Source organism: Vanessa cardui, chromosome 1 (assembly GCF_905220365.1).
Source record: "Vanessa cardui chromosome 1, ilVanCard2.1, whole genome shotgun sequence".
Taxonomy (NCBI): domain Eukaryota; kingdom Metazoa; phylum Arthropoda; class Insecta; order Lepidoptera; family Nymphalidae; genus Vanessa; species Vanessa cardui.
This window is the reverse complement of record NC_061123.1, coordinates 15,281,086-15,294,624: the sequence shown is the minus strand read 5'-3', so window position 1 is coordinate 15,294,624 and position 13,539 is coordinate 15,281,086. Positions and strand designations below refer to the sequence as shown.

Below are 13,539 nucleotides of genomic sequence, written 5' to 3'. Positions count from 1 at the left end.
ATGAGTAACGTATTCTTATAATATTTTAATTGTTTCTAAGCAACTTGCTCACGGCTCAAGACTGAAATGTACCCAAGTTTTTAAATAAATGTGCTATATTATATTATTAGTATTTAGTATTTTATGTATTTATCATAGTAATGTATTAAAATGTACATAATTGGTAATTGTTAATATTTTTTATGTAAATACGAACAGATATTGTGACTTTGGCAAACTAACTCAATCGAATTTTTCTCGATTTAGAGAAGTTTATGACTTTTTAGGTGTGAAAAAATGTTGATTTATTTTATTAATAGCAATGGAACGAAATCGGATGGAAAATGATGAAAATTAGAATCTTTATTAATTGTTACACTTCTAATTCATTGACAAAGTCTATCACTGGGTTGGAGAGAAATTATTTTAATCGCATAATTTCGTCGTTTAATACGACAAACTCTTCTCAATATTGAACACCAATTTTATTGTTAACAGCACCAAAATTGTCATAAATTTCAGTTACAGCGGTACAGTTAAAATAATATAAAAAACAGTTGAAAGGTTTGGGCCAGACAAATAACGGGTAAGGTTAACTAAAGGTTGTAAAATACATTGAGGTAGTGTTAAATATTTATTTAAAATTAGAAGTATATCAAGTCCTAAGTCCCATCTAGGTCAGGATGGTAAATGAGAACTTTCTGAGCCTGACGTTGGTTGCGATTCATTAGACTGTTCCTCGGACTGCTGGTGAGAAGAATTCATAGGATACGGTGACAGATTTATTGAGAATTCTGGCTTATATTCTGGTGACTGCTGTGATACTGACGAATACTCAGAACGCGGTGACAGCTGATATCTCGGCGAATATTGTCCTTCTACAGGCATTAACGTCGGCGGAACCAGAACCAGATTTGACTTTTCTTGTTGTTTTAAATTGTAAATATATCTATCGATTTCCAGCATTGCTATCTCACGCGTACTCTCTTTTAATGATTTCAGCTTCTTGCATAACAATTGAGTATATAGAACACATTCTTCTATGTCTGGATCAATTTTTTTGTTTATTTGTTTCAAACAATCGCTGTCCTCGATTTTATCAGAACTTTGTACCTTTCGTCGCTTAGGTGTTTTCGCTGCTGTTATTATTTCTTTTTTAAGATATTCTTCTTCATTGCACTCTGAATTAGAATCTTCTTTAATATATGTTGTTACAGAGGACTGAAATGGATAAGATTTTTATTTATTTTTTTATTAATTTTTTTCATATGCAATGATTAATTTATTGCAAATTCAATTTTATTGCGAAGCATTAATCCAATTTAAAATATATCTTTTGATTTAGTTACATTCGAAATTAATTTTCAATAACTCTTATCTTGATTGAAATTTCGAAACATTTTATTGATATTTAACTTAATTAATACCAATATTTTAAACTAGTATTTAAATAAACTTGTATCGTGTATGTTTGAACAAATTTGAAATAGCATTATAGCCACCTATCATCATGTTTTATTTCTATTCTGAAAAATATACGAGCCAATTATATTAATGCCTTTTTTAAAGTCGACCAAAAATCGCTTATTTATGCTTATTTAACGTTACATACATATAAATATAATTATACAATTGAATACGATAATAGCCAACTGCTTTTCGTATGTATTAGTATAGTTGAACTTACGATACTCACGTCGGGACATGGCAACTTTCTCGGGTTATACATATCGTCAAGAAACGTCGCCATAAAGTTATAGAAGGGCCAGTCTGGTTTGTATATTTCCTCTTCTCCGGCTGTCAATCTAGACTTTTCAACTTTGCCTCTTAGTCTCCTGTACGTAGACATTAAATTGTCTCTCTTTCTCTTAATTTCTTTAATTGGTATATTCCTGTCTCCTAATTGCTGTTTGATTCTATTCCACGCGTCGTAAGTGTCATCTTTATTCTTATGTTCCATAGACGTCGTGTTCCATAGTGATGGTTCTTTTTGATATAGATTTAAAAATTGGAATATTGTATCTGTTTTCCATTCCATACTAACGTGGCTCGACATTGTTGATAACTTATTTAAAAAAACAACAATGGAACGCGTTCGATTCTAGAAGTTTCTGTTATGCGATACGCTAGCGCAAACACGCACGTCTCCGCACGCCCTCGCACAGACGCAAACTGTTATAATGAATTGGACAAACGGATAGTGCTATCTCGCTCACGTGCATGTGACGCGCACAGTGCGTGCTCGAGCGCGGGAACACGAACCGTGTGAATCAGGGCTACCTAATTGTGTAATTTGATATATTTTGAGTAGTTTTTACGTTGCACTTCCTGTACAATTAATTCCGTAACATAAACACGCATTTAACTGTCAAAATGCTAACATTCTCTTTAGATAAATAACAATTAAATTCCGAATAAAAAAATAATATAAAGATTTAAGATTTTAATTATACAACAATCTAAAAAAACGTATTAATTTAGATTAAAAGGTTTAATAAACAATTTTGATTTTTTACATAATATTACGATTGACGACAGATAATAGTATTATTTGTAAAAACAAATAAATAAAAAGAATTTAATTATAATGATGTCGGCAGCCCTCATGTGGCCAGTATCATTATGTACATAAAAGATTATAATGCGTCACGTTAAAACTTCATACATATTTTTGTTTTTAAATTATTAGTACATCGTCGAAAATCGCTAAATGACCAAAAAAACGTTAGAGAAAGCTAAAACTCAACACGATTTAACATAAGTTAGTCTAATATATTTTAGTATTATTTTTTATATTGTTAACATAATGTATCGTGTTACATTTCTCGCATTTTAGTATTGAATTAATGATATTATTGTTTACAATCTAAAAGACTTTTATAAACCAAATAAATGGGTATATAGTTATTGATATATTTTTCTTTTATAGTAAAATAAAAGCCTGTTAATGTTCGACTACTGGGCTTAGGTGTCCTCTAAATATTTATGGAGAAGGTTTTGGACCTTATTCCACAACTCGTTATTCCATACGTGGAATATTTTCATCAGCACATGCAGAAAACAATCACAAATTAAGCAAAGAGGTACATGCCACTGCCACATTATGAGGGTAAAACCGAAAGCAATTATCTAAATCCTTACAAATAACTTTAATGTTATTATGATACACGTCTAAAGTTACAACTCAATGCTAATACACAATACCACACACGATACACTTTCACAGCGGGTTGATTATAATTTTAGATTTATCCTCGTTATATAACCTTATAATTGTTATAAAATAAACTTATTCATTTCAGTCCATTTGAATATTTTTTTCTTGCTTATTTTAATTAAATTGTAATAATTACGTACATAGATTATATATTTATGTAACTTATTTAAGTCTTTTATTTTGGTTTTATTTGTTGTCAAACAATAAATCGGTTACTTTTTCATATTCCGAAAATAATTCGATTTCTTTTCACCTGTGTACAGTCAAAGTTAATAACCATAGTCAGTTTTCAAATTAATTCCTTTATTAACTCTTAAGCTCTTAGTACCTTTTAAAACTAAACATCAAATGATTGCGACGCAATATGTCATTCTCGATCGATAAAGCAGATTAGGTAAGTATATCTCATACTGAGCACACAAACATAGATCTTAAGGTAATGAACCTTTTCTTACCCATTAATTTAATTAGAACATTTAATTAAATTTTTTATATATACCTAAATACTTACATGTAATATAAGACCCGTAATATAGATAGATCTTTACTTCAAATCCAGTGCACTCGCAATAGCACGGTACCCTTATCACGGCACTCAATAGTCAATACTGGCAGATATATTTTTCAGTGACTTGGCATTATGACTAAACAAAGGTTGAAATTAGTTTTGGAAACAGTCTTTGTATGTCAAAAAAAGATGTTAAAAACCACGGAAGTGATATTGGTATGAAAAAAAAAACAATAACTTAACAAGTATTCTTTTACGAAAAAACACAATAAGTTACCATGTATAGAGTAGTTTTATGTAATCAGATCGCAAAGAATAGGTTCCGTATTTTGAGGACATGATTTGGGTGCCCATTACCGGTTCATTCTGATTCAGAGTGTGCAATGTGTACTATGCGGTACTGAAAAAGACGGCATTTTCTAGATGACAAAAAATAGGGCCACTTTTGCAGGAGTGTTGGTGGCGATGAGGTAAAGATGTAATATTTCAATGGCAATCTAGTAAGTCATTGGACAAAATTTGCCTTATTTATATAAAGTATGATAATCCTTGCTTTAAATATCCTGGAAGGATTAAATAGACAAATAAATTAGCCATTTTTTATCGTTTATTTATTAGAATTTATTTAAAATATAACGACGAATATTAACGACCAATCTAGTTATTATATAAAATTCAGTCCTAATATTTTGCGAAGACCTTTTCAAGATCAACGAATGATAATACGATTTATATATATACTAGCGACCCGTCCCGGCTTCGCACGGGTGCAATACTGATACTAAATATACTACAGAATTTGTTTATTTACGACATCACATTACAAACTTCTAAAATTATCAGTGTTTCTATACTATATTGTTCATGTAACATACAAAAACCTTCCTCTTGAATCACTCTATCTATATAACCGCATCAAAATCCGTTGTGTAGTTTTAGACATTGAAGCATACAAAGGGACATACGGACAGAGCAAGCGACTTTGTTTTATACTAATTAGTGATATATTCATAACTTGTCATGTACAGTATGTCATAGTAATATTTATTTAGATAACGTTTGTTCACTTATTTTTCGGTATACCTTTATTTGTCATCTGGGCCTGTGGATAGGAAGATGTGTCGTCTTGTCAAAATGCGGCAAAAGAAATTGCCGTACACATTTATGAGAGATCAATTATGTATACATTTGAGAATTATTCTATTTCATTTTTTATATGTATTTGTGGAGGCGGCGGTGAAGGATTCGTCGATACACTGTGATCTGAAGGAGACATAGAGGGTGAACTGTTCAAAGATCCAGAGAGTAAACGTAGCCTATACTTCCTCATAATACTGTGCATTTCTTCCTGACACAAAATGGCGTCATATTCAGGCATTTTCCGTAACTGTGCAGTGACGAACTTTCCGAAATAATCAAATTCGTCCAATTCCTGTTTCTTGGGACTGGATATTTTGTGTAATTTGTTAATACTTTCGTTAACAGTGTCTTTCTTGCGTTTACGAAATGTTGCTGGGATTACTTGTGGTGGTTGCGACTGGGATGAGCTGGGGCGAACAAATTCACTTGTTTCTATTGATTCCGACGTTAGTAATGGGTCTTCAATAGTTGATTCAATATCTCCTCCAGCAAAATCGTTGATATCCTGTAAAACAAAAATGATATAGACTTAATAATTTGGCCTTAATTTTAACGTGTGTATATATCTAAAATTCATTGATTGATGTAATTTTTTTAAGTGACCTAGAATGCAGTATAATACCAAATTTATATTTTTTTCTAAAACCATATCAGCCTATTATTTAATAAATAATTCTAATTAAGCAAACATGTATGTGCGTTGATATAATTGATTTTGTATTTCTCGATTTATAATTATCTTTTTTGATTAGTTTAAGTTAATGTAACCTGGCGGAGAGGTTTGTTTAATAAAATGATTATTGTATGGCATAATTTGTTAGCGCAACAACAAAGTTACGTCGTCGACTTTTAAATTAATTTGTCAAAAACCGAACAACACGTTGAGAAATTCTGTAAGAAGAAATTTGAAACTCTCTGTAGAACACTAATGTCAGAATATGATATACGTAAATCACTACAATACATGAATCAAAATAGCGTATCATTGTCACTTGTTTTTTTTATATAACCAAAATCAATTTATTAACGTAACGTCATTACGTCATTTACTCAATTATGATCCTTACTTGGTCCATATCTCCACTACAAATGTGTCGTGTGACTTGACGCACAGGTTAAACAACATAAATCTTAAAAAAAGATTACCGATTCAAGGCCGCGCAAGCACCTGTGCTGTGCCTATCCTAACGCTTAAATATTACTGAATTTATATTTTTGAATAAAATACTCACTGAACTTGAAATACTTTCTCTAGCTACAGTGACAGCCCTCAAAAACGAATCAGCTTGATTGAACCAATTCAGTCTCGGCCTGTAAACGTCGTCGGGGGCAGCGCCACTCTTCTTAGACTTGATGATTAAAAGCAGTTCTCTCCTGTACATGGTGCGGATACTTTTAATTTTATTCTTAATATCAGCTTCGGTCATTTTCAAATTCAACTCGTTAATAATTTTCTGTATGGCCGATTCTCGGGCGTCCCGATTTTTGTACACTTCGGTGTTATTGTTCCACAGACACTCGTATTGTTGATACAGTTCCAAGAATCGTGACATGATGTTATCAGACCACTTGATTGACTTTTTCGTTGACATTCTGCGTCCGAAATAAAACAAATCAATCAGAATTGGTATCGGTACTCGGTTTGGGCGTAGTTAATGAATCGTTGAATTCGACTTGGAGAAGCACGTCCGAACATTCCGACGTGTCGATTCAACGAGAGACCGGTTTCAACAGACGAGGGGGGATTATTGAATCGATTTTTGTTGCTTCGATTTGATTGGACGGCCCGAATGCTTTCTATTTTTAGCGGTTGATCGACTAACATTGAATCGTGTTTACCCGGCTGATATAATGTTAGCGCACTAAATATAATAATTATAAAAACCTGACTTATTACGTTTTCGTCTACATAATAATATACTAAATAAACTTTGAGGCTACTTGACCTTTTTCATATTATAAAATTAACCTCGTTTATTTATATTATAGTCTCGTTTATAAAAAAACCACTAACAGTGTGGAAAATAATTGACCCAATCTGACAATCAATGGCGAAGGTTACAAGTTACCGTCAGATGTTCATCAACAAATAATAATAGACGTCTGAACGGAGAAGTAATTACATAATACATAATTATAAATAATTTATAATTTATCTCAAATTTAAATGTCACCAAGCAGAAAGTTATTTATATAAAGACTAGTAGTCGCCCATTGCTTCTCTCGCGTTGTTGGTTGTCATGTGTTAGACAAAAAAGAAGCCTATGTCCTTATTTGGAGTTCAAACTTGTTTCATACCAAATTTCATCAAATTCGTTTAATTGATTTCGTCGTGAAAGAGTGAGAAACAGACAGGCAATTTTAGTGTTCGCTGTCAGTCTATCTGTTGTCGTTGTGTCGCTAAACCACTGAAACAAGAGGATGGCAAAGTTTTCTTACTTATTTATTTCTTTTATTTATTTATTTATTTAAACACACCAACAGCATAACATATGCAGCATTCACAATAAAATCTTAAACATCTAAGTCTTAAATACTAATATGTATGCCACATAGAGGCGTGTACAACATGCAAAAAATCTACGTTGTATACAGATCTATATTAATAATTTGAATCTATTGTGGATTTTATAGAAAGTTATATAATAGACAATAAGGAAAAACGCTTATTTTACTTCTAATTAGGAATCTTTTCTATCAAAAGTGCACGAAACTGGCTGAGTCCAAGGGAGAAAATATCTCTAGGTTCGTTTGTGAGCCATGTATTAAAAGTGTTACACGTGCGAGGTATCGGCGATCCTTTACCAAACACAATGGTTTGAAAGGATGGTTGAAACGTAGAAATTGGATGTCGGGGAATCTTAATACCGTACTATTCAATTGGTAGATGAGGTATGCAAGTTCATAAATGTCTGTTACAAGCTGTAACGTAAACGGTTAAACACATAAGTAGATATCGTACACTTAGTAATATACGGACACAATCCAAATAAGTAGATTTTTGGGAAATCGGGTTTAAAGATTCTGAATTCTTAAATAACAAATATTTTTTCAAATAACATTTTTATTATCTGAGTTATATATATGAAATTTGGCAGATTTACCTACCAACATTCTGTTGTGAAAATAAGGTTTAAACGATTCAAACAGTAACGGCAAATTAGCTTTTAAAAAATAACTACGAAAATTATTTGTTGAATAATATGTACTATCATTACAACAATTACAAATTACAAAATAATTAAAAACAAAATAATATAATAACTAATAATAAATAACCATTAGCAATAACTTGTTAATATAATAATTATAATGCGTAGGTAACACACGCTTAAGTAATAGGTTTAGATCTATAATTTTAACCTGAGCATTATATCTTATCTCCGTCCGGTGCGCCTGGGAATGTCCCAGGGCTCTTGCCCCATTACTTATTGTGATGGGACAACCTTATCTTACATTGTTCAGTCTGTGAAAAGTTAAGCTTTATGCTATTTTATGCAATTTTCCATTGTAATATAAAACCTTTTTGGTGTGGAATCTTAATCGAAATTAGCCAATTTGTGTCTTACACGAATATTGAATGTTGTAAGATCATTATCTTTATCTATAGTGTTCTTATTATACTTTCGACGTCATGACTTATTCAGAATTAAATATTTAGTACTAGTGACCCGCCCGGCTTCGCACGGATGCAATACTGATACTAAATAATTAAACATACTTCAGTATTTGTTTATTTACGATATCATATTGCAAACTTCTAAAATTATCAGTGTTTCTTTACTATATTGTTCATATATTATATACACAAACCTTCCCCTCAAATCACACTATCTATTAAAAGTCGCATCAAAATCCGTTGCGTAGTTTCAAATGATATAAGGACAGAAAAAGCGAATTTGCTTTTATACTTACTATGTAAAGATGACGAAAAATACAAATTTATAATTGATCATATTCTGACTCTGGAATTAAACTTGCTCAAATATATCAAGTATGTTATCACAAAAGTAATATAAATTTGTGTAAAAATCAAAATATAATTAAAAGATTTCATTCAGTATAAAAAATGAAACTGTTATGCAAAGAGATTTTGTTAACTTGCACTTGCTATTATGTAAAATTCCGACCGTAATCGACACCAAATTGTTTAACTTCCTCTTTAAGCATATATTTAATGTTAAAAACTTTTGTATATATTTGTGTTTGTGATGAAAAGTTGCTTTAATTAAGATTAAGACAAATAAACACTTGCTAGCTCTACTGGTCTGGGTGCAAATATAGATGATGTTAGAGAGCTGGCAAGGTCGGCTTAGTATATGTATTACCAACTTATCAGAGATTCTACAATAAATAGCAATAGTTAGTAGTTTTGTGTTCCAGCTAGTAGGATAACTGAGCCAGTGGAACAACAGGCACATGGGACACAACTTCTTAGTTCCCATGGATAGCGCATTGACGATGTAGGAATAGGTTAATATCTTGTCTAAGTGTTCGATAGCTCGACTCCCATTTACCCGACAACCCATATCATAAAATATAAGTGTATTCATTAAGTTGATTCATAACTGTATTTAATTATATAATCTGACATTGAGTTTTACACAAATTGCACATTGCACATACAGGCACTCACATATTAAAAACATTTTGATAAACCAACCAGAAGAGTCACGCAAAGTTAGTTTGGATAAATTTCGTGCCGTAATTATGAGACGTTCATTGTGCCAGTGATAAAACAGTTTGAAAGTGACATTAAACAGTGCGAAAGAGATGCCAGACACGCTCTCCTTGTCCGCCGGGGTGAGCCTGGGGCTGCTCGCAGGGATCGTGTCCGGGGTTTGTTACCTCTTGTCAAATGGCGTGTCACGTCCGAGGTAAGTTTTAATTAAGTACACCATATTTAAAACTTTTTTGAATAATAACATTTTCAAGTAAGATAATTTTTTTATTCCGGCGTATTCCATACTAATACACATAGTGTTGCCCAAATTCAGTCTTGGTCTTGCAGTCTTGGTCTTGTTCTTGCATTTTTGCAAGACCAAGAACAAGAACAAGACCGCATATTTTTAGCAAGACCAAGACCAAGACTGACCGTGCAAGACTTGAGCAAGAACAAGACTTAGCCTGCAAGACTCTTGCGTCTTGCAGCTAGGACTTAGCGCTATTTCACGGAGTAGTTAGGTGTAACATTTCGGTGTGTAGGTACGCTTAGGAATTCTATGAGACGCAAAAAACTGTATCAAAGCATATTAAAAAACTGGACCTATGCGCATTACGACTAATACTATAAACATACCTACATAGCGAATAAAAAAATATCCATTAAAATCAAACTGAGTGCATGCATAGTTATGTTTTAATCATCGGCACTTTGATAATGCGGCATCAAAGGTTTTGTACTTACTTCCCAAAGAAATTTGCCGTTTTTCGGAAGTACATGGTTATGATACACGTGCCGGCGGATTCTTTTGAAATCATATACAACAATCGTTGCCGCCGCGCCGAAATCACAACATTTGACACTATTTTATGGCCGCCACAGGGCGTAGGTATACTCATGCAAAATAATTTCGAATATTTAGAGTACCTACAGGTATTCCAAAGAATAAATAAGTTTCAGAGTGCTTAGAATGAAAATGAATACATTACAATGATCACGCAAGTAGTATTATGATTACGATAAAATGGTAAGGATAGGTTGTGGATGTCATAATAACTTATTCTAGTAAGTATATATTATAATATTGATTATATGGTTTTAAACTAATTAATTAGGTACTATTATTGTACATTCAGTCATTATATTTCTTAAGTTTTTAAACGACATATAGGTCAGTTGATTTATCAAAATTTCTTATCAAATCTTCAGTAATTTATTAATCTGCTTGATCTTTACTATGGATATGTTAATTCAAGCTCACGATGTTCCAATTCTAATACGTTTTTCTAAGATTTAAAATAAACTTTAATAAATAGTAATAGACTAATAGGTAATTGCAAGACTTGCAAGACTCTTGCTGCAAGACCAAGACCAAGACCAAGACTGGGAGTGCAATACCAAGACCAAGACCAAGACCAGGTGTATTGGCGCAAGACCAAGACCAAGACTGGCTAAGTCTCGTCTTGTTCTTGCATTTGGGCAACACTAAATACACATATATTCCGTTACTAAAGTAAAATACGCATATTCCGTTTCTATAATAAAATTCCGCAGACATTTTTAACTTTACCGTTTCGTAAATTCAAATCGTTTGTAAAAAATACTTTGGTAAAAAAGGCATATTATTCAATACCAGATTTTGTAGATGATAAAAAAGCTTGGAATTAATACCTTTTGACTTCCAGGCAGGATACATGACATACATATATAATTGTATTTAACTAATATGATTGTATTTTTTAATAATGTTGAAAAAGAGTAACTAGTGAGTTTCTTGCCGGTTCTTCTCGGTAGAATCTACTTTCCGAACCGGTGGTAGCTTCACTTAATTGTTAAATGACGATTCAAAAGTGCTTGTAAAGTAGTAAAACCCACTTGAATAAAGTTTATTTTGATTTTGATTGTTTGACTGTGGGATATGTATTGGCTGTTAACTTTATTTATTTAAGCAATCCTCGTTAGTATGATAAATCTAAGTTTGTCTGCTTATTAACCTTTTACGTCACTCGACCGATAATCATTAATTAATGTTGTAGTTTAACCTACCACCTGAAAATAACGACACCCCGCCCCCTTCCCTCTTCCCGAGGCCCGACACCGACCACATCATATGTTAAATCTGCGTGCTTTTCATCTATATTATATGTATACTAATATTAAAAATGTGAAAGTAATTCGGTCTGTCTGTCTGTCGTGAAGCAAACTCGAACTACAGGGCAGGACAGGCTAATTATTTGCCTAGCACTTGACAACTAACATCCTAAAATGAGAACGAAGCCACAGGCGACAACTGGTATAATACATATAAGACATAACTTCTATCCAATATGCTTCTATATTTGAATGATTTAAATGAACTTCGAACGCATGACCAGATCTGAACCCGTTGTCCCATACGAAGCTATCCATTAGACCATATCGGTTATTTCATCTGCTAACGCCTAACACCAACTTTCTCACTCTCACATCTCCAAAAGTAATTTGACACGCGGTGTTTCAGCGTCATGTGCTAGTGAAATTGATTAAAATTTTCCGCATATAAAACCTCTATTAAATTTAGTAAATTAGGGAATTAAATGTAATTTTTTAAGACATCGACGAGTTAATTTTTTTAAGTAAGTCATATATTTTATTCAATAGGTATACCTATTAAATAAAATATATAACCTTTGTTGACCTAAAAAAATATGTCAAACATAAAACATGATCAGACAATAATAATAAATTTACCTCTCCCATGTTATACTGCTTAAAGTATTTTTTTTTTAATTTTACATTATTATTATTTAATGTTGTCTTAAATTTTCGCGATGATTACACATTTAAATAAAACTATTTATAACGGATGAATCGCGTATATTAATTATTTTTAAACATCCCTGTTGTTTAAAAATAATTAATATACGCGATTCATCCGTTATAAATAGTTTTATTATTATTATTTTTCTTAATTGTCGGCTGTCAACGCCATCTACCAGGCTATTCTGTAAACTTAGCTCATTTCAACGCGACCTATCGACATCATCTCAGAACTAAGAGTACATTCAATTTATCATAGATGTCAGGCAGTTAGTAACCGCTAAGATCCAGTCCATGAAAAGAAAAAATTGGTATATTCGAAATTTAAATCGTCGATTTAAAATTGTTCTAGAGCAATCTAAGTTTTAATATATTTTTTAATTCACCCGTAACGTACTTATACGAATTTATTCAATTTTCGTAACAGATAATCTTAATGAAACATTGACAGGCTTAAAATTACTTACTTTACAGTCTAACGGTTGATAGTTGATACACAATATTAGACAAATTCGACGGTACGATTAATTTTATAAATATGAAAACGTCTATTCGACTTTGATGATAAGTTGTTATTAACGAATTGTCAATGGCGGATGTATGTATGATGTATGTGTGAACGGGCCATTAAGCCTCCAGTACACGCTCATGCAAACGTCAATCGCGAATTACAAAGGGCTATTGGAATAAACAGTATTAAAGGATATTGGTAGACGTTTTCACTCGAGATAAAGTGTACATTTTTATATGAATAGCTTTAATCCCGATAATAATATATATCGAATGTTATCTTAAGCACATAACTCAAAAAAACCCATGATTTAAATATAAGTTTTATGGAAGCAATACAGACAACAAAATTATTTTTAAATTTAAAATACAAGTTTAAACTATTCTAACGTGAAAGATGTTTAATTACTTTTAGGTTTTAATTACATTCTACATTTAAGAATTAATATATTTAAAACTAGAATATCGTATGCGTTAATTTTCATATAAAGTACATAAATTTAACTGTATACATATGTATGTAAGAGTATCATATAATGAATAAGATTAACTGAGTTCCTTGCCGATTCTTTTCGGTAGAATATACTTTCCAAACCTGTCATAGCTACGCAAACATCATCTAAATTAAACTGACGGCAAAACCGATCGTTTGAGCACGTTTAACGGATGCTTTATATAATAAAAATGTGAAATAGTTTTGTCAATATTTAATAATCTCTCTTA

At 31.9% G+C, this 13,539-nt stretch overlaps 3 protein-coding genes across 6 annotated transcripts in view; 1 reads left to right on the top strand and 2 right to left on the bottom strand.

The window, feature by feature from the left end:
* LOC124539862 overlaps positions 1–13,539 on the top strand; it is a 123,707-nt gene that overhangs the window by 16,284 nt on the left and 93,884 nt on the right. For all 3 annotated transcript variants that reach the window (XR_006967119.1, XM_047117256.1, XM_047117515.1), the window contains exon 2: positions 9,473–9,721. Coding sequence is in view for 2 of the 3 variants with exons in the window: in XM_047117256.1 (XP_046973212.1) it covers positions 9,618–9,721 (104 nt within the window). In the remaining variant the exon portion in view is untranslated. The remainder of the gene's footprint in view (positions 1–9,472; positions 9,722–13,539) is intronic.
* Positions 601–2,176, bottom strand: LOC124540285. Of its 2 annotated transcripts, none has more exons than XM_047117798.1 (2): positions 1,667–2,176; positions 601–1,200 (listed from the first exon to the last, which is right to left on the bottom strand). In XM_047117798.1, exons 1-2 carry the CDS (start codon positions 2,033–2,035, stop codon positions 658–660), a joined length of 912 nt encoding a protein of 303 aa, XP_046973754.1. In that variant the 5' UTR covers positions 2,036–2,176; the 3' UTR covers positions 601–657. The 2 variants fall into 2 exon arrangements, with proteins under 2 accessions (XP_046973754.1, XP_046973821.1); XM_047117865.1 differs by having other exon boundaries at positions 1,676–2,173.
* Positions 4,608–6,684, bottom strand: LOC124540412. The gene is made up of 2 exons (XM_047117981.1): positions 6,077–6,684; positions 4,608–5,349 (listed from the first exon to the last, which is right to left on the bottom strand). Exons 1-2 carry the CDS (start codon positions 6,434–6,436, stop codon positions 4,900–4,902), a joined length of 810 nt encoding a protein of 269 aa, XP_046973937.1. The 5' UTR covers positions 6,437–6,684; the 3' UTR covers positions 4,608–4,899.